The following is a 22,481-nucleotide window of genomic DNA, read 5'->3' as shown; positions in this document are numbered from 1 at the left end:
GATTCTTTCCAGAGTTTCTTTTAGGCCAACATCAGCTATTTTTCAAGAAAACTAGAAACTCCTTATAGAATTTTACCATATTTGGAGTTAAAATTTGCATCAAACACCATTTTCATTGTTAGCTAGGCTACCCTAGGCCCAGCAAATTAATATGATCAAAGAAAAAGGCACCTAGGTTACGTTGTTTTTTTTCTTTTTTTGGGGGGGGGGGGGGGGGGTAAGAGGGAAAAAGTTACTTAGGCTACGTTATGTACTTCATATATGCTATGCTTTACTTATATCTTAATTGATTATTCAATTATTTATAAAAATAAACTTACATTGTATAATTGGTTATCAACATCATGATTCTTCATAGCGTTAACTGGTTATTGTTCAATAATTAAAATAGAACTGATACATTATTACAGATGTACACTTTACTTATACACTTGAATCTAAAGGAAACATTATTAAAAGTAGTATTTCTGTCATATCGCATCCCAAACACTTTGATAGAAAATATTCATAGTGAGTCCTTATTTGGACTCCCGTTATTGTCATAGGATATTTTTAGAACTAGGTTCGGATTATGGAGGTGCTGTTCTGGCTCTACTCCAATTGTCTTCCATATTTGGTGTTCGCCCTGGATTTGAAAGGTTTTTACTACTATTGGGAGGGGGAGTTAAAGTGCAGTGCATCTGCCGTCACAATGTGCTAACTATAATTATTTTTCATACTATGGAGCAAGAATTGTTTTCCTTCTCAACAGCCCCAATTCTAGACTTATTCAATAATTATCATGACTGGTCACTAGACATTCATTAACTATACGTAGAAGGGGCAACTGTATAGGTACCCTAGGCAAAAACCCCGACACAACGCAGATTTATTGGCGGTTTTTCGCCGAAGAAAGACGCGCCAGCATGGGCAAAATTTTACGCGGTGTGTCGGTTCCATCAGCGCGGCAGTGCGCCGCCATTTAACCTAACGGCATCAGTTCAGCTTATTGAGCATTAAGTAAGGAAAAGACGAAAAAACAAATTTTCGTCCTGGAGGAAGAAAAAAAGATAAAGAACCCACTATGGTCAAAAACCCTTAACTTGCGGTTAAAAAGCAACGAAAGCATATTACAACTTGGAATCACCTTTCCTGTCTCCATTTTTTTTGTCACGTTCGCTAGCGAATTACTGGATGGTCATGTAGAGATGATAAGCGCTCATCCGAAAGACACTTTTTATATTTATCCAATTTATTTAAATTGGGAATGATAGCACAAGAAAAAAGCATCCATATGCTACAAAAATGACACTTTTTGTTTGCCATATCTAGAATAGGGGGACAGAGAGGTAAGAGGCTAGCCCTCGTGCCCTCTTTAGAAAGATCTTGTTAAAGGGATTCGATGATATCTGTGTTTATTCTATTGGACAATTGGGCACGGTGCCAGGGGTAATAAAAAGTCCATTCTATTAAAATTTATAACATTAAAGTTTTTTATTATTGAACATATCTAAGGCGTCACAGCTTGATAAAAGATGCCCTCAATTGTTCCAGTGAGAATTACCCAGCTACAGTTCGTCCACTATGACAAGTACATGCTGATACACGACCTAGTCAAACTAGAAAAATGATCGAAACAAATTTTCATTTTTTTTTTTGTTTAATACAAACAAGATTGTGTTCATATGATGTATTCAAATCCATTTGAGTAGAAATAAAAACAGGTTTTGACAGCACGCCAGGGCGGTGCCATGACCATGATCCGTTGAAACATGTTTTATTTGCCCTGCTCAGCTTCGTCCTGGTACTGGTTGGTGGGATATTACTTCAACAGAGTCAATGTGCTTCAACTCCTAAAATCTGTGCTTAAAATCTAACCATCACATTTATACCCTTAGTGTTAGTAGTAGTAACAGTAGCAGTAGTGGGGGTAGTAGTAGTAGGATTAGTAGTCATTCTAACAGTAGTAGCACTAGTGGTGGTAGCAGTAGTAGTATGTACATATTACCTTTTGGTCAGTCGAAGATCCCTTTCATCGAGCCCTGGAAGTTTCGACTTAATACGATAAGCCGTTGCTCTCATGTTGCCGATGTGCCTTTTTGATAGCCTGCATACTCATAGTGTGTTTTAATTTAGCTCAGCTTCCCCATTAACATTTCCTTAAATTTTCACCTTAATACTCTTAGCTTTAGTAGGAGTTGCAATATAAACAGTAGTTGGAGCAGCAGTAGTAGCAGTGGTAGCAGCATTAGTAGGAGTGTGCACATATTGGCCAATTGATCTTCCCCTTAAGTATTCTCTGAAAGTTCCAGCTAAATACCCTAAGCCATTCCTGAGACGCGCCCTTTTTACAACCTGCATCACATAGTGTGTTTTCATTGAATGCAACTCTTTCCTCAATGTTCTTTCAATATTCGCCTTCATGTCCTTAGTGCTAGTAGAACTAATATCATAGCAGTGGCAGTTTTAGTAGTAGTAGGTGTAGTGTTGAATTAGTAGTAGCAGTAACAGCAGTAATATGCGCACGTATTGCCGTCTGATCAGTTGAACATCCCCCTCATGATGCCCTGGAAGCTTCAGCTTGATACGGTAAGCCGTTACTAAGATATTGCTGATGCGATTTTGGACAATTTGTATGCAAATAGTACGTTTTGATTTAGTTCAATTTTCCCCTCTACATTTCCCCAAATGTTTATCTCAATATCCTCATCCTTAGTAACAGTCACTAAAGAAGCAGTAGTTATAGTAGCAGCAACGGTATTAGCAGAAGTAGTAGTAGAAGTAGTTGTAGGTAGTTGTAGTAGTAACAGTAGTAGAAGTAGTAGCGTGCAAATATTTGCCTTTTTGGTCAATTGATCATCCCCCTTATTAATCCCTGGAAGCTCCAACTTAATACCCTCAGTCATTCCTTAATTATGCCTTTTTGACAGCCTGTATTCACATAACTTGTTTTGATGTAGTTCAACCAAAGTTATTCAAAATGATTATGGGACTGTTCGTTACTCAGAATAAAAATGAAACCAGCGATGAACTTATAATATAGCAAAAATTAAATTAGTAATAAAATCAAACTTAAAACGAGCAACAATTACTAGATATATAAACTGGGAAGTATTCCTTTTGGTACCCTAATTATAGCTCGAGTGTCACTGGCGCTTTACTGACAGCGAAATGCGTTATGACGATATTACTTTTATCATTATTACATTGAGAAATGAATAAACTAACCAACGCCCCCGAAATTAATGTGATTATATTTTGTAACATTAATATACTTCCATCAGTATAATTTAGACCAAACTTCCATTCATACTTTCTTTATTCTAAACATATTAATTTCTGAGACCACACTGGCTAATTATGATAAACTATGACTAGCTTTGTTTGCGTTTTTTTCGTTTTGTCTAAACATATTCCTTTCAAATGCACAAAAGAGCCAAATATATTTGTCATTGCAAAACATTACTTTAAGGAACAAAATGAGTTTCTTCAAAAATTAAAACAATTCATTATTAAATTTGTAATTTAGGCACCATTTCTCTATATGTTTAAATGTAGTGGACAGAAAGAGAAAAATTTGGACCTAAAAATGTTGTTTTAAGATACGAAATTAGATTGTAAGTTAAAATTTTAATGTATTGCAATGTTTTCAACACGCATATTTTCTTTCGCGTCATCTTGATTCGTAAGGGAATTTTAGTTCTCAATTATTAGGTAATCTCAATTAATTTAAAAATAATAATAAAAAAAAAGGATTATTCGAATAGGTGAGTCAAAAGTGATTGGAAGGCCTTCCAACCACTAAGAAATGCTTACATGATGTACTAACATAGAACATGACATAAAACCCCAAACCACTTCTGATTCTAAATAAGGGCACTAGAACTTCTAATTTCCAATCTAATGAGCCCCCTTCAAAGTTTATTCGACCACCTCCTCCATAAGAAATTTTATATGTTAATAATGGGCAGCTAGTATAACTTATACTCCTAGCCCTGATGGCTGTGAGGGGGGAGGAGTTGTCAACCCCAAAGACATAGTTACTGGACCTTTCAACTATGTTGAACAAAACGGTTATCTCAAGATTTCCATTGGATGTGTTTAAGGAATTGATGGGCATTGAGGGGGGGATGGTTGCCCTTCAATCACTTTTGACGCTTAAAAATCGAATTAGAACTTTCAATTTCCAATCGAATGAGCCCGTTTCAAAGTTTCTACGACAACTCTTATACGAAGTGCCCTGGTCTGAAATAAATAAATAATACACTGTGCCAACATCGTCCTTTACTTAGGCAGTGCTACTGTGCTGCCTATGATAATCTCTGTTCGTTTTTAGTTTTAATGTTTCTCCAAAATTACGGTTGGAAAAACTGTTTTTTTTTTTTTATTTTATTGACTTACATGCATGACATCAATTGGATATTGTGCTCAAGATTTTTGCGACAAGGAAGGAGTGTCAGCTATAAAGCTCCTCTTCGACCCTATTTCAATCATTTTTCTGTTTTCAAAAACATCATACATGTTTTCGAGATTTTCAGGGAGGTTGCCACCCAGATCCACAATCCTGGTCTTCAGAAGGCATGGGGTGCGTCAGTCCCTCATCTTAGTAGTTTCTGCTCATTTTGAGTTTGACTTAATTTTTTATTCCAATTGCAAATAAAGTCTGAACAACTTAACATAGGACTGATTCAGGCCAGGCAAGCTATGGGAGGTCTTTGGATCTGAACACATATGTTAGAAAAGAGAAACTGATGAGAAAAGAGAAAGAGAAAAGAGCGTCGAGTAAACTTTTTTTTGACCAAAACAGTGTTTCCGTTCTGGGGATCGAACACGGGCTTACTGGGTAAAAGCCTACTATCCTAACATAGTACATGACGGCATTTGCAAAAACCAAAATTAAGGCTCTTAATGAATTTCTCACAGCTCTCTGACCTATCTTGATCATTTTTTTATGCGAGAATATCCCAAGATTCCAATTTTCCCGAAAAAATATGGAGCTGTTTTCGAGAAAAAATACATCAATATACAATTATTGCTTGTTTATAAAGATATTGGATTCTGGTTGAAGCTAATAAGGCTAAACGACCACAGACTAGGTAGAGCTGCGTATGATGAGATGATAAGGCTTGTATCTCGTGATTTACCTATACATTGAGAAACTCCAGGCACGTTTTATTTAAGAGGGTCAAGAAATTCAGTCTTGGCAGCGGCTGGTTGGCTATTCAGAAACACTGTAACATTATAGTCTGGCAAAATCCGAGCGGGATGTTTTTTAATTTGATTTACCGAGAAAGGTTTTATGTCAAGGAATACAAAAAAGAACAAATTGCCTTAAAATTCAGAACAGATAAAAGGAATTTGAAAGAAAGAGTATGATTTCTGAAAGGAAGTAGTCCTGCTCCCCCCCCCCCTGTAAGGGGAATATTGTAAAATTCTTACCAGTTTCTCCTGGAGTGCTCGTCCCTTTCTGATTTCAGGGAAAAAATTTACAAAGGATGGGTCTGCAGCTTACTAACGTTCTATTATGTTGTAACCCAACGACAGTAACTCGAACAGAAGTGCATATAGATAAATGCTTGAAAAAGGGAAAAGTTTATACGTTTAAGTTAATTTATCTATAATTTACGTCGGAAAATTCGAGAATAATAATATAATATGAACCCTTTCCGTCAAAACCTCCTGTTTCTTGTATTAGGTTTCCTAATGTGAATTCCTTTGTACTCGAACAAAAGATTGGTGTTTAAATTTCCGGACTGTCAAACTGTCGACACAGAAGTTGTAGAACAAAGGATGAACATGCATAAAATACAGAAAAACATACAATAAAATAAAAGCTCAAGTCAAAAAGCATATTTTCAAGCGTCACATTTTGCAATAGAAAATCGCACAGTGTAAAATCACAACTGTATTACAGAAACACAAACAAAAAAGTGAAAGATCCTTTGAAAAGGTTAAAAAAAAAAAAAATTGTTCAAGAAGTTTTTTGAATAAATTTTGGGAAGCAAAATTTGTTCAAAAAGTTCTTAAAACAAGAAAATTTTCATAAAAAAAAGACGTAACACACATTCAAGGGCTTATAAATAAACTACTGATAACCCTTGAGCTTTTATTCTCGAAGCATTATTCTGTAAAAGGTAAGCAAAATTTGTTCAAAAAGTTCTTAAAACAAGAAAATTTTCATAAAAAAAAGACGTAACACACATTCAAGGGCTTATAAATAAACTACTGATAACCCTTGATCTTTTATTCTCGAAGTATTATTCTGTAAAAGGTAAACTTTGGTTAAAAAAGTTGTGTTTGAGGGGAGGGCTGTCATTGATTTTAGATTAAACTGTGATATGGAATAAAAAGGAAACAGCGATTAAGTAAAAAGAAGTTTCTTCAAATGAAAATAAGGAGGGACATTGGAAGATAAACAAACCAAAAATTATAAACAACCTTATAAGACGAATTCCTTCCTTACGACACGTATAATTGAACCCGAGAACCTTCGATAAGTATCTGTGGCTTTCCTCCTACCCCTACTATACGATTGGGTTTCAATCCTCTCATTGCTTGTCAACAGGTCTGGAATTCCCTATCTTCTTCAGTACAGAAACGCCACTCGTTTGGGACTTTTAAAAGGATTCTTAAGGACCATTTAGTTAAGAATCAAATAGAATAGCATATCGTTTTTTTTATTTATTGTTGTTTTTTCTGAGGAGTTGATGTCCCCTGAGTGTTATTTCAAGGTGTATGGTTGTTTTCTCTGCGCTTTAACTCCCAGGCCTCAGGTATGTTCTCTTTAATTTTGTATAATATTTGGCTATTGTTCTCTTTTTTTGTTGTTGTTGCGTATATTCTGTTTTTTTTATGCCCCTTGTATCCCTGGCCATGGAGCCTTTCGAGGGGAATAAGGGTATTATTTTTCCATTTTGTTTTTATTGGCTAACAAAAACTATGAACTATCCATTACGTTATCCCAAGGTATTGTGAATATTAATTCTTCTATAACTTTATTCGCTTACTTTAGACAGTAGAATTTTAATGGCTGATTTACAGCCACTCTTTAGTGCAGCCTATAGCAGATGCGAGGATTTACTGAAGTAAATTTGTGACTGACAACATAGTTTAAATAAGAGGAAAGTGAATATATAACTTGATACCTTTTTTTTATCTTCTTTCATAATTCAATAATTGCTTCTGGAGCAAATGAAATTTTGAGCCCCTAATGGAGACAGGGGTGGCTCGAAACGGGGGGAGGGTGATGGGGGTGACTCACCCCTCCCCCTGGATGCATTTGTGGGAAAATAGGGGGGGGGGCTAGTTGCCCTGCTGTCACTTTTGATTCTTAAAAAGTGAACTAGAACTTTCAATTTCCAATCAAATGAATCCCCTCTGAAGTTCATTGGAGTACCCCTTTTATAAAAAACCTTATATACCCCTGGCATAGCTTATAACATGTTCCCCCGGCTTCTACGAGGTTGTGTTGACCCTGGAGTTTTTGTTATCTGATCTTGGATATATTTTTAACAAAATGGCTATCTCAAAATTTTTATCGGATGCATTTGGGGGAAAAGGGTGTGTGTGTGTGGGGTCTAGTTGCCCTCTCATCACATTTGACTCTTAAAAAGGGGCACTATAATTTCCAATCGAATGAGCCCCCTCTGAAGTTTATACGACCACCCCTTCCATATGAAGTGCCTCTGGGAAAAAAGAAAATAATAATAAGACAAGCCTTATGGCTTCAATTAAAATAAAACATTTCTGCGAAATAAAACATTGAACCCTTTAGTATAGGCTAAGGCTACTGATCATTGATTATTTCTTCAAATTTCAGTTTCGCAACTCGAGTAACGAGATCGAGACGATCTTGAGTGGACTAGTCTATGATAAACTTATTATCATCAGATTTAATGTTGCTTCTTTAATTTCGGGCCAATCAGGATTGCAAGTCATAGTTATAAAGAAATCTGAGGGTCCAAGGTGACGAAGTATAGCCAAGGCGTCTTCAAAATGTTCAGCTACGTAGCGTGTTGATGTAATGAATGATGACGGTAGTAATACTTTTTTTCCAGTTTCTATTGGATTCACTTGGGGAAAAGAGAACGGGGGGGGGGGACTAGTTGTCTTAAACCATTTCTGATTGTAAAAAGGGCACCAGAACTTCTAATTTCCAATCTAATGAGCCCCTTTCAAAGTTTATTCCACCACCTCCTCCATAAGAAACCTTATATGTTAGTAATGGGCCGCTGGTATGACTTATAGTCCTTGCCCAGAGGGCTGTGAGGGGGGAGGAGTTGTCAACCCCAAAGAAATAGTTACTGGACCTTTCAACTATGTTGAACAAAACGGCTATCTCAAAATTTCCATTTGATGTGTTTAAGGAATTGATGGGCGTTGAGGGGGAGGGGGGGGGCTGGTTGCCCTTCAATCACTTTTGACTCTTAAAAAGCGAATTAGAACTTTCAATTTCCAATCGAATGACGCATTTCAAAGTTTCTACGACAACTCTTATACGAAGTGCCCTGGTCTGAATTTTACCTCAGATGCTAACGCAAGCTTATTTGTTTTACCAAGCGTTAATCTGATGCTTTAAAAATACCCTTTCTACAAATAACTGCCCCCTCCCATTTGAAATCAAGTGGAACCCTTTTACAGCAGTATCATCGCTACGTTCCTAATATAGACGCATTAATGAGGATTCTCAAAGATTATATGAAGGTATTGAATAGTCTACCTAAATGTTCTGGTTAAACGAAGATCAATTTTCTTGCGGTTTTTTATATCTTATGTTTGGTAAAGGGGCGTTTGAATTCGTTTCTAAAACAGGGTGGAGAAGCTTTTTAGTAGCAAGGGGAGAGGATCAAAAAGATCGATCAAGTGGACATCTTCACTTACCTCGGTATCCAGGTTGCATTATTAGTAAAGACGATGGTTGCAGTGACGATGTTAAAAGTAGAATAGCCGAGGCCCAGGGTGTTTTTTTTTCACAGTTGAAAAAAGTTTGGAAGAATAGGGAGATAATTCTGCAATCCAAGATTATATTATTGGAAGCTACAGTGACGCCAGTGGTCAAATATGGTTCTGAAGCATGGGTGCTTCGAAAAACAGAGGGAAATTTGCTAGAAGTTGTCCAGAGATATTGCCTACCGATTGTTTTGGGTACTCGACTGACTGACCGTATTTCAGAGAGTAGGCTGTGCAAAAATTGTGGGGCGATTCCGGTTTCTAAAGAGAGAGATTGACATGGCTAGGGCACGTTCTGTAGATGAAGGAACACAGATTGCCAAAGATTGTCCTTTTCGGCCAACCATCTAGGGTTAAACGGAAAGCAGGTCATCCTCGGTTGGGGTGGGGGATGTTGTAAGGAGAGGTTTTAATGAAATGGGAACTTTCTGGGAGGGTGTAAAGAGGGGGGCTTTGAGTAGACTGGGATGGAGGAGGAGCATACGTAGCTGTGTTGGCCTTAGGCGGCTTGGTGAGTTTTGTTAGTAGTAGTAGTAGCAGTCTAGCTAATTGCCAAAAACAAACTTTACGCTTTGGGAATTTCCGGTTGAATTTTTTCCAGATTAAAGTAATCTGGATTAAAAATTCCTTATTTTGAACATTAACGCACAAATAAACAAAAATTCCCACAAAAGGCTCTATGGCCTTTAATGTACGATATCACAAAAATAACAGTCACCAAAGAAAATTGACAAAAATTGCTAGAAAAACGCAATTATTTTTCATATGAATATTTGTATATTGGCAAACTGTTAAGATAATATATTAAACAAATCGAGAGTTCATTTAATCGGGTTAAGAAAGACAAGATTCTTTTAATTTTGACACCGATCGAAAAACTTCGGTCAGTTACTGTCTAAGTACAAAAGATTTGAATAAAAGGTCCTTTTAAACATTGGACAATGTGAACTGTAAAGTTTTGACTGAAATGCTAATATAAATGAAACTGAAAACAACTGAGACAAAATGATAAATCAGTTCTATTTCCTAGGTTACTAGGAAAAACATTGAACGTTTTTCCTAGCAGCCTGCTTGTAATGTATTTTTTTTGTACTGAAGATAAGTAATACTGATTTTTTTTTTTTTTTATCTTTGACTGAAAATGGAATGAGATAATTGGTTCTGGGACAATAGCCTTGGCTATTTTAACATCGAACTCACACAACAAGTCAAAGAAAAGGGATAGGAAAAAATTTGTTCACTAGCCCCTCGGTATTAAAGCGACTAAAATAGTACATTTTTTATTTTCAACACCTACTCAAGGCCGTATGCAGGAGGGAGGGTAAGGGATTTTAGCCCTCCCCCTAATAAAAATATTTGTCAGTCTCTTAAAAACAGAACAAAAATGTATATAAACAAATTTTCGATGCTTTTATAAAAGCTTTTTGTGTGCCCCCCCCCCCACCCGAACAAAATCCTGGATACTGCCCTGTACGTAATTTTTAATTTTACCTTTGATTGAAAAGGAAGTGGGAATTACAAGGGGGATTAGGGTGTCTATTCAGTCATAAGTTCCTTCCTTCGTACTTGTGCCCAGAACGGAAAACCTGTTACTGTAATATGATAGTTGTATTAGGATGGACCTTTCATGAGTTTGCGTAACCAAATTCATGACAGCAAATAGTGCTGCAGGGTTTAAACACGCTTATTAGCATTTAAGTACGTATTTCAATACATGTACTTAAATACTGCCTCACCACTGAGAGTGTTTGCTGTAATGTCTGAATGACATGAATTAAAACAGCAAGGCTAAATAATTATATTCGTTAATTTTGAAATTAAAACTAGCTCAGAGACACAGAATAAAAACTTAACAAATCTAATTGGCTAAATTGCCTAAAATAACTTTAAAGTTAAACTTGGATGAGTTCCCTATTTTCAACCTTAGATAACTGCCACATAGTCCTAAAAATAACATGTATAATAGAATTTCTTCAAATTTGATTCGAAATCACTAATGCTACACAAAGTGACAATAAGAAAAAAACAACAAAAAAACACGAAATATACTGGCCTTCAACAAACACCTTGTGAAAATACACTTTTAAATTATTTTATTTTTGTAATAGATTTTATATATATATATATATATATATATATATGTATATATATTTGTTATACAGGAGTAAATATGTCTCTTTAAATGGTTGCCATGAATACCTTGGCTCCCAGGACAGATAATGTAATAGCAATAGGAAGAGTTCGTTATTTTCATTTATATATATATATATATTAATATAAGCGAAAATTAATATAAATACAGAGTATAATACGCTTCCGCACAATTTGCCCTGTCTACCCCCCCCCCCCCACAGCGTCTCGGTGTGCTGCAAAAAGCTTACTGTCATTCTTTTCAAAAGTGATCCAATATACACAACCCTGAACTACCCCCTCCTAGGCAACAATATAAGAGAAGAAAATAATCTAAATAGAGAAAATACATAATAAAAACTGATTTAAACTTTGAATAAATTTATGAAGCAAAATTTTTAGAGCACTATTTTAACTCTTTATTTTACTTTAACTCTGTTTTTACTATGCACAGTCTTCGAGACAATTGAGGAATAAGAATTTTCACTTATTTCTACTCCCAAGATTTCATCGAGTCTGTTCTTTTACGTAGCAGACTTGTTCTTATAAGCACTAAAAAAAAAAAAAAAAAAAAAAAAAAAAAAAAAAAAAAAAAAAACGGCTCCCAAATTAAAACGTACAGAAATTTTGCCAGAATAGAGCTAATTTTCAAAGCAACGAAACTGTTAATCCTTATAACACAGCGTCGGTGTGTTATAACAGGAACGTCGGTGCAGTGGCGTCAATTTCGACTTTTTCCATGAAAATACCAAAAAGAACTTTCTAGGGGACAAAGGTACCTTCTTCTAATTTACAACACTTCTTCAAGAAGAGTTCCTTGTTTTTTTTACCAACACAAAAAAAAATTATTGGCCACGTATCAATCTTAAGCATGTAATGTTGATTAAAATGAACAAAAATACCATACAAAATTTTATACATAGACACTGGGAATAATATTTATACATAAATGTGTACCAATAGCAGCTACAAAGGGGCACATACACAGATGTTCTTTTATGGTGTGTGAGGAGGGGGGCGTAATTGAAACTAAATAGACAGAAAATTACATAAAAATTGAGGAAATTATAGAGAAATCACAAAGAAGTCTTTTTTGGAGGGGGGGAGGGGGAGAGGGTCTTAGCTCGAAGTATACAGACCTGGATACAAATATAAGTTAAATTTGATTAAAACACATTACAGTATAATCGCAAAATTTAAATTCACCTCTTATCTAACTAAATCCGCGATCATTATTGAAAAGAATTTTGCCAACAAATTGATAAAACTAAATTTTCACAGTTTAACTTAGATTAATTTAAAGCCTTTTTAAAGTTTTCTTTTTCTCTTTAGCAGCTAACAATTTCTTCTTATCTACCACCATTGAGTTTCCACTTAATGGCTGTTTTGAAATTGCTGGTTTCTTTGATGCACTCGGCCCATCTTCTTCTTCTTCTAAAGGGGTCTTGGATGTCCGACCGCTCTATAAGAGGTAACATTATAATTACTTCAGAAAAAAAAGGGATTAAAGTAAGCTAGAGAAAGCATAGAACGAGAAATATGATAGAAAGGCCATTAGGAAGGGGTTTATACATTCATATAATATATTTAAGAAGAAGGCCAAATATTTATGGACAATTTATGGGACTTTGTCTTTTCTGTGACAACAAAGTATTTTGGGAATCGATAGTAATTCGGCAACGTCGACCCACCGCACTTCCTGACTAAAGAGCAGTGATACGGAGATTAGTATTGCCAGTTTGGACCATGAACTCTGGTGCCGCATTTCTTAGCTTCCCTTTCCCTTTTACCACCGAAAACTGATTAAGTTCCGAAGGTCACTGACAGAGATGACAATGTAAAAATGTTGTGCGTCATGCCTGTTTTTCCAATAATTGAGCGTTTTTCTGCTCATTCACCCTGAAAAATTGTTTCCGCTTTCTACTTACCCTTCCTACACCCACATTTTATGCATTTGCATTAGTTTGACCCCCCCCCCCTGGATACGGCTTTGCCCTTCGATAAAATCTTCAGAAACTACTTGAATTAGTGCCGATCTTCAAAGTTGTCTGATGAAACCTAAAACCAGTTCAAGTCGATTATAATATAAAATGTATGTCTAGGTTGATCAACTGAAATCAAATGCTCATTGGCTTATGCTCTTTATTCTCTAATCCCCCCCCCGCCCTGTAATCCTCAATAATATCGTTATTTTTTGGGATATTCTGACAAATAAAAATCACACAGTTTAAAATACATATAACTTTCAGTGAAGTACACTGTGGCAGCACAGTTTAGGTGTTCGATGCCCATTGGTGGCCTGGAGGCTCTTATTTAATGTTATGTAACAAAACAAAAAAAGAGCTTAAAAACTAATTAAAAATAAAGCATATCATGCATAAAATGACCATTATAAAAATTTTAAACGAATTTCTTTTCAAAAAGGTTTCAATGTTGCTCCTTACTTTTAGTTGAAAAAAATCTGTCTTTTCATTTAATTTTCGATCGTTGTTCAAATCATGCCCAGACACAACCAAGATATGTTGTGGTATACCGGGCCACATAAACCGCCGGTTTCTTGCTGATAAACAGTATGTATAAATATTTGGCAGCCTTCCGCTTTTTCAGTTTTTCAAACAGTTCGTGGTAACGAACTGTAAGTACGGAGCGACCCGGCTCAATATTAACCGAAACTCTAAAAAATCGGAATTTTGATACCAATAGATACATAAAAAGAATCGGATTTTTATGCTGATTTCAAATATATAAGTTTAATCAAGTTTAGTCCTTTCATCAAGTTTTACCTATCAAAAGTTACGAGACTTACCCTGAAAATTTTGCCTTATTTTTGGAATAAAGGGGAAAAACCCCTAAAAATCATATAATCTTAACAAAAGATATACCATTAGAGTCAGCGTATCATAAAACCCTACTCTATATATTTCAGACTCCTATCTGCAAAAATGTGGAATTTTGTATTTTTCGCCAGAAGAAAGATCATGGATGCCTGTTTATTTTTTTTTCAGGGGTGATCGTGTCGATCCAGTGGCCCTAGAATATCACGAGAGTGCTCTTTCAAACGGAAGACATCCATTTTGTTCAGCATAGTCGAAAATCTAATAACTATGTCTTTGAAGATGGCTTAATTCTCCACAGCCCCCGGGGGAAGGGCTGCAAGTTATGAACCTTGTCCATTGTTTACATATAGTATTGGGAAGTATACAGACGTTTTCAAGAGGGATTTTTTCTAGTGGGGGGGATTACGTGGGAGTATCTTTCCATGGAGGATGTTTTCATAGGGGAAGGGACATTGCTATTAAGGGGGCGCCGGATTTCCACTTACTTACTTAGACTTAGTTCCTCCCACGCCGTCTGACGCATAAGGCGACAACGGTGCCTCTCTACGACGACCTCTGAAGAGCTTGATACCACAGATCTTCCAAAGATGTCCCTGCCAAAGTAACCTCTTTCTCTAAGGATCGGCCAAGCGTCTTTCTCTGTCGTCCACGTCTTCTAATGCCAGGGGGGGACCCAACACCAAACATCATGGGGAATCCTGCCATCGCACATACGGACCATATGTTAGGGGTTTGATCCCTAGTCAATACCTTGCTCTTTACGCTAAAGTTTTATTTTAATAATTTCATAAGAGCTATTTATTCTAATTAAACGGCCTTTGTGATTAAGGGTTATTCTTAAAGAATTGGAACAAAATTCGAACTTTAGTGTAAAGAGCGAGGTTTTGACTAGGGGGAAAACACCCTCATATACGTGATAATTTCTGCTCGTATTAAGTTTTAATGTTGCTCCTTACTTGCAGTTGAAAAAACTTGTTTGTTTTTATTTAATCTACTTAAGAATTAAAATGTTAGATTGTAATTAAAACATGGGATAATACTTTAATATTTAGTAACAATTTTCCATGACAGTAGTTTCGTTGAATAAACCCTTAATAATATTTTTACCTCAGAATTTCGGAAGGACGGAAATTGGTATTATTGTTCGTATGGATGGAAATTCTGCATGGCTTTTGATGTTCTATGCGGCAGAGGCCATTAAGAAGCCAGGCAAATTTTCTCAGGCTCATAGCTTTTGATGGCTAACATTAAACTTAATGTAATTTATATATTTTGAATCAGCATAAAAAGTCAATTGTTTCTATGAATTGCTTTTTATCCGATTCCTTTTTTTAGCGTTACAGCTACTATTGGCCAAAGTCGCTCCGTACCTACAGTTCATTACCACGAACTATTTTCAAAATCAAACTGTTTCCAAAACTTATTTTTTCAACATTAAAGTTTCAAAATTACACAGGGGAATAATTAACATAACAAATTTAGAGCAAAAATATAAAAGCTAGAAAAAATACAGCAAAATGAAGTGCGTATAATTAAAAATAAAGTCACGCAGTCACACATACTAGAGAAAGCTTATAGTCCATCTGTACCCCTCTTGTCATGATTTTTAAAATCTTATCCTTACTTTCCTTCAAAAATTATTTAATTAGCAAGTACCTTGCCATTTTGGCCATACCTTTTCCCCCAAAGCAAAATACCCAGCAAACGGGCCTGAATCAATACTTAATCATGCCTTCAATTTTCTTTTCAAATGAAATAAAAATAAACCAGAAGCAAAAATGTCAATACTGTTCTAAATAAAAAAAAAGTTGGAAATTTCAAGAACTTGACTAACCTGCGCATGAATCTCTGTCATCAATCTGGCCCTTGAAAAATAGTCATCATATTTTTCCAGTAATAACTTCCCGGCTTCTTCATTTAAAGCCGATTCAGCATTAGGAACAATTAAAAGACATTTGATAGTCTAAAAAAAAATCCTATAAACTGAAAGAAAAGTACTTGACAACAAACCATATTCTCAAGTCAAAACATATTCTGCATAAATAAATACGTCTAAAGCAGTAATAATTTGAAGCTGCAAGCTTACATGGAAAATATTTATCAGCCCGAGTTTTAAGCTGGGGGTCGAAAAGGAGTCGTCCGCGAGGCATCTAGCTTTCCACAATTAATACAGTAGGACCAACTATAGCAGACAGCATCTATAACTCAAAATTTCTAAAAATATACAGAATGTACACTTTTTAGTGTGATAAATCACTGACTTAGCAGCAATGTATTGAAGAAAAAAATCTTTTCAATCTCAATCTATCATAAGCGAAATATAGTTACATGACTTTCATGGGTCCAAACCTCACCTTCATAGGGAAGTGGGGAGCAACTCAAAATTTCGAAAGAAATTCCCTAAAATTGTGCACGTGTAAGAGTTCAAAAGAAAAAAAGAAGTTGATTTTTGAAAAGACTCCTATCAAAAGCTATTGATATTCAAGCCTTGAACAAAATTAGCAGTTAGTCAAAGCAAGGTCAACTTTAAAAGCAAAAACCTGGACAAACAGGTTAGATAAAAACTTCAAGACAAAGTTCACGCAATAAAATTTCCTCCCTAGTTCTTCAATCTCTAGAAGGGGGAGGGGGATGGGTAAATTTCAAAATGACGTCTCCGATAAATCTTTGTATTTTTAGATAAATAAATGTTCAAATAGGGATAAAATCCTTTTAATAGACAGTGTTTCACAGACAGTGATAGAAATTCCCAAAAACCCCCAGATATTTCGGTCACATATGCCGTGACCGTTATCAGTAGTAAAACTAAACTGAAACAATTTAAAACAATAGTTTATATACGAAATAAAATAAAACTACATATTGTTTAATTCTTTAATTCTTCCCAAAACAAAGGCGGTAGCTAGCCTCTTTGACCTTCTTGGATTCGGTTCATTAGCGTTCATTGGTATAACATTTGGACAGAGGTCAATTACATTGGGTGAATTGAACTTTACTTTATCAGATTTTAATAAATTATCGTAGATAGAATTCAGCCCAAATTCACCTGTGTCACGATTCAAAGCTATATTCTTGAATAAGATTTTCTTTATTTCAAGAGTTTCACGAAAATTTTTCTTTAAACCCCGGTCCCTAAACATCAAAGAGACATTATCGAACAAAGTAAAATTGCCTGTAAAATTGAAAATATGTTCTGAAAGGGCTGACGTAAAATCTTCAGACTTAAGAGTCTTGCTTTAAAGCCGAAGAAATAGAATCTTTATGCTGTAATAACCTCATTTCCAAATTCTGGTTAGTAAGTCCGCAAGTACATGGGATCTGATAGACCCCACTTTGTTGCCCCAATGAAGTTAGATCCTTCCCAGAATTTAAAACTACCCAAAGTATTACTACTCTTTAAAGTTACTTTTAGACCATTACTCTGTAAAATTCTTTTGAGCTTTTCAGTTAGCCCGGGTACATATGGTAAGGAACAAAAAACATCCTTCTCCCTAGTTGTCTTCAAGACTTCCTTAGAAATCTCTAGAAACATTTTTCTTCTTTTTGGAAAAGGCTGGTTAATTAACCACTCTGGATACATGTTACTTATTAGTATTTTTCTTAGAAAAGACAACTCCTCAAAAAATGTTGAAGAGCAAATACTGAAGATCTGATCAGTTAAAGAAATGATCAAACCAATTTTTACTTGGCGAGTGTGACCGGAACTATAAGACAAAAATCTATTGTTATTTGTCGGTTTTCTGTAAATTTCAAATCCAGGATATTTTCATTTTTTAGAAGAAGAAAATCAAGAAAAGGAAGTTTCCCATTCTTTTCTAATCCTATAGTAAACTTTACCCCCCCCCCCACAATTAAGATATTCCAAAAATGCTTTTATTTCCTCCACTCCATACTCCCATACAGAAATTATGTCATCCATATACCGACCCCAAAAATATGAATCTAACGCAATTGTTTCAATATTCTCTACAAAAATACTAGCTAATAATGGGGATAAAGGGGCCCCCATAGGTAAACCATTTTCTTGCTCGAAATACTCCCCTCTAAATTGAAAAAAATAAGAGAACTTATTGTGCAACCTTACTAAATACCAAAATTATAGAAACTTCCAAATTTGTTTTTCCACTAATCAAATCCAAATTTCTTAACAGCTTTCCTTCTAGAAGAGTTTCGGCTGCTTCTACATCAATATTTGTGCACATTGATACAATGTCGAAGCTTGAAAGCAAAGAACTTGAAGAAATTTCTACTTTTTTCAGTTTTTTAACCTAATTCGAAGAATTCTTAATGTACAAAATCTGTGTAGACAAAAGTGGTTTACAGATTGACACTAACCATTTGCTCAAAACACTTGTTGGTGACCTTGTACTTGACACAATTGGTCGTAAGGATAGGTTAGGCTTATGAATTTTGGGAAGTCCTTATAATTTAGAGCACAAGGAACTGCGTGGCAGGCATTTGTAATAAAATTAAGGTGTAATTTTTCCTTCATCCTTTGAGCACTTTAATTTGTTCTTAAACTTATTTGTAAAAGAGTCAGTTGGATTATACGATAGCTTCTTGTATGTTTTTTCATCATTTAGTAAAGTTCTTAATTTTGATTCATAGTTCTCAGTATTCATAACAACTAAAGTGTTACTCTTATCTGCTTTTGTAATTGTAATTGAACCATCCCTTTTCAAGTTTTTTATAATTCTTATGTCTTTGATGTTCGTACTAGGAAATCTCGGTTTCAATACAAATTAGAAAGGGTTTTCACGGTAGAGGCTCTTACTAAGCTAACATCTTTTATTAGGTCTGTGTTTTTATGCAAAGATGTTTCTATTGAAGAGATAATATCTTCCACGGGGACTTTATCTGGTTTAAAACAAAATTTCAGACCGTTTTCAAGCACTGATTGTTCTTGCATCATTAAAGTTCTTGATGAAAAATTAACCCCACCTAATCCAAGAATTGACGAAGGTATTACCGCATTATTTGTTGATAATTTCGAAAACTTTTTTAGCAATCTTTATCTGGAAAGGCGAAAGTCATGATTGAAGTGATCTTTTCCTGTTTGTTGAATAAAACAAAAGTCACTTACACTAACTTATTTTGATAAAAGATTTTCCAGGGAAATTTTCCCAAGGAAATTTTTTAGATTGGTAAAAGAGTTTTCGAAATTATCAACAAATAATGGGGTAATACCTTCGTCAATTCCTCGACCAGGTGTCGTTAATTTTTCATCAAGAACTTTAAAAGGATCTATTAAAAGGATCAAATGGATACTATTAAGAGGATTTTATCCCTATTTGAACATTTATTTATCGTCATAGAAAGGCAGTGTGGTCTCCGAAATTATCTATGTATTTTTAGAATCTACAAGGGGCAAAAGAGTAGATTTTGTAAGACAAAGTTTTCAGGGAGTGAAACTGACTTTTGCCATAAGGCTTCAATCCTTCCATCTGGGGTCTTGAAGTAATCATGATTTTATGCCATCATTTTCAAACCCAGTACCCCTGCCACATCCCCCAGATACGAACCTGACCCCCCCCCCACAAAAAAAAATTACAGCAAGAGCAATTTGAACTTACATAGTAAATAACCCATGGGTTATTTAGGCTTTACCACTCTGTTTAGACTTCCAGACTTTAAAAAAAAAAAAAAAAAAAGTTTTAAAACCGTCTATTATTACCCCAATTTCAGCAATAAAAACTGAAGAGTTGTTAGCACACCTTTTGAAATATTTTATTTTTATTTTATTTTTTTATTTTTTATTTAGTATTTTATTTATTTTTTATTAAATATTTTATTTATATTTCATTTTTTCTTTGGAATTAATGGAGTTGAACCTACTTTCTAGTCTTTGACTGAGCCGTTAATACACACTTCTAGATAATCTTTATATCCTGAGATCCTCTGTTTGGACAATACATTTGAAATTTGAGTAGGACGATTGTCACACTTCTTATGATCTACAGTGTTAGCTTCTCAAATTCTACAGTCCTTGACGGTGTTTCTGGAAACTTTAGAACAAAGAAAGGTATGTCTAAAAGTGATGTAAAATGCTCGTTTTTATTGCCTTCTTAAAATTTTATCTGGAATACTGGATGCCTAGAGCCCTCCATTTGCCCTCTGGCAAGAGCTGTCCTTCCGGTGCAATGGATTTTTCCACCAACAAATCTCCTTCTTTTTTTCTTTATAAAGCAGAAGGTCCAAATGTATTATATTTTAAATATTGTGTTTTGTGAATTACAAAAGTACACAGATGTAGCAATTTCCTTTAAAATGAGGCTTTAAACAGCTGCTTATGATGTTCCAGTACTCCACTAGTAGTGTAAGAAATTGAAACTAGTACGGAACAAAATGAAAAGTAAAAAGAGTAAGGTAGTAAGGTAAAAGTAAGGTAGCATCGATGCTATCCTGGCAGAAAAGTGATTTTCCTTGCTGATCGAGCCAAGGGACTGTAACTTTCCTTAAAAGAGTTTTCGGCCAAGGTAATTCTAATGGTGTACTTTGTGTTTCGATCTAACACCTTTTTTTTTGGGGAGGGGGGTCAGATTATTTTTCCAAAATTCCCTTGAATTTGTTTTCAAATAAAATTTTACTATTAAAATTAATTTCGATAATAGTTACCATTTCTGAATCAGCTCGAAATAGAAACTTTTTCTCACTTACCAGTTTCATTTGAAGCGTGTTTTTTAATTTTTGGTTACTATGAGCCGAGGTTCTTCCTATACTAAGCAGCAGTCAAAACTGGGAGCTCAGAGTTTAGAATGTGAACTCGAAAGCGGAGAGCTTTCTTAAAAGCAGAGTTGTGGCGATTCGTCAATCTTGGACTACGGGCCTATAAATTTTGCTGGTTTCACAGTTTGCAATTCAAAAAATCAGTTTTATAAACTTTTGTTCCCCTGATAATTAGGAACCTCGTTTCAAGAATATGTTTTGTCAGTCTAAAATAGACGTATATTCTGGCCCTTTAGCGATTTCAATTTTTATAGAGAGCATTTTTCCCAAAGCATATTGGAGACAACACCTAGTTTGATTTGCATCTAGACACGAAAAATTAAACATTTTATAGAAGAAACCATTTAAAATTTGGATGGTGGTAGATGAAGACATAGTTGGTGGTAAAAGAAGTTTGTATGCTACAGACCGGTATGAACAAAGTTCCAAAGCTGCTAGTAGTAGAATTCGACAGAATTTCTAAAGCTGCCAACACTTTAGCAGCACAACTTATGGTTTGACAGCTTTTCTTTGAGCAAAAGTTATTTTTATATGTAAAAATTGTATTTTCAGACAAAATCTGCCAACAAATTTGAAAACTGCCAAGTAGCATTGTTACTTTGCTACCCCACTTTTTTCATGACGGGCTACAGTTATCACAAAGGTTACTAAGTTGTCCGGTGTCAACCCTAGGGATAATTTTAACTTACAAAAGTGGGACGGAAAACCTTTGTAAGGTTTTGACCCCACTAGCGTGAATATAATAGGGCACACTATTCATTTTCAGTTACTTATTTTTACGAGCCTTAATCCATATTTTAAGCAATTTAAATCTATCAAGATAAAAAAAAAAGAAAAAAAAAGAAGAAAACATGCATATACATCCAGGCACGCATATGCTAAATTGTTTCAGAGACGGGGACAAGTTCGAGCACCCACACCCAAAATCCAAAATATGAAGTAAATCGTGAAAATCCCAATATTTCAGGACGGGTGGTATATGGATGTATACCACCATATGAATATAAGGGGGATGGAGAATGAATTTCTCCATTATTTATAGTTTTTTAAGGCAGCATATACTAGAATGTGTCAGGGATAGTATCCTGTCAAATGCTTACAATATTTTTAGGGTGTATTTAGGGTACTGTAATATTTAGCACGATCTGACGCATGAAAACTAAGTCCACTAACTAACTTAGTCTGGTCATACGATTCCAAACCATTCAGTTCAGTTAACTACATTATGTTCACACTCCGATGTCGTCCGAATTTTGGGTCCTATGGTCCGAGGAGTGTGGAGGTCCACACTCAAGGTCTAATTATGGCTCCCTCTGATATTAACATCAGCGTCATAGAGATAGCTTACGCACTCTATTGCATTTTTCCGTTAAATTTTGGTCATCATTAATTTAATTCTCATGATGATACTATATCAGCCGTATTTCAAGACATACTTCACAAACCTCCCCCTCTCCCCTCAATTCCTTCATTTTCACACTTAGCACATCCCAGGCTGGTTTTGCTCAGTTAGTTAGTGTGCATCTTTCCTTCACGCTTCCTTTTTAGAAAGGAAAAAATGATATTAATCATTGGAGTAAATTGTTTGATTTTATTTAGTTAGATTTCATTTTAATATTAGAACAGATATTTGAAAACGTTAGTGCATAACTAGGACATATCTTTGATAATATCAATGTGCACAAAACAAGGTGGGATCACCCCCCCCCTACATGCAGCTGAGTTTTGGTTTACTCTTATTGGATTCTTAGTTACATTTATAAGAATCTATTGAGTAAAAACAGGTAACCAAAATCATAGCCCCCCCCCCTCAGAAAAGATCTCGGAGTTCGTTTTGGGAGGGGCACATAATCTCTTCCT

At 35.2% G+C, this 22,481-nt stretch overlaps 1 protein-coding gene across 1 annotated transcript in view; it reads right to left on the bottom strand.

The window, feature by feature from the left end:
- Positions 1–11,673: 11,673 nt before the first annotated feature.
- LOC148954766 (ubiquitin-conjugating enzyme E2 S) overlaps positions 11,674–22,481 on the bottom strand; it is a 35,987-nt gene continuing 25,179 nt past the window's right edge. Inside the window, exons 4-5 of the mRNA XM_089087236.1 lie at positions 15,730–15,858; positions 11,674–12,520 (exon numbers count right to left, since the gene is read on the bottom strand). Of these exons, the coding sequence (XP_088943362.1) occupies positions 12,356–12,520; positions 15,730–15,858 (294 nt within the window). The 3' untranslated portion in view covers positions 11,674–12,355. The remainder of the gene's footprint in view (positions 12,521–15,729; positions 15,859–22,481) is intronic.

The sequence above is a fragment of the Artemia sp. Qi Xiang Cuo genome, chromosome 3 (assembly GCF_049724085.1).
Source record: "Artemia sp. Qi Xiang Cuo chromosome 3, ASM4972408v1, whole genome shotgun sequence".
Classification (NCBI taxonomy): domain Eukaryota; kingdom Metazoa; phylum Arthropoda; class Branchiopoda; order Anostraca; family Artemiidae; genus Artemia; species Artemia sp. Qi Xiang Cuo.
The sequence above is the reverse complement of the archived record's forward strand: the minus strand, read 5'-3'. Positions and strand labels throughout refer to the sequence as shown.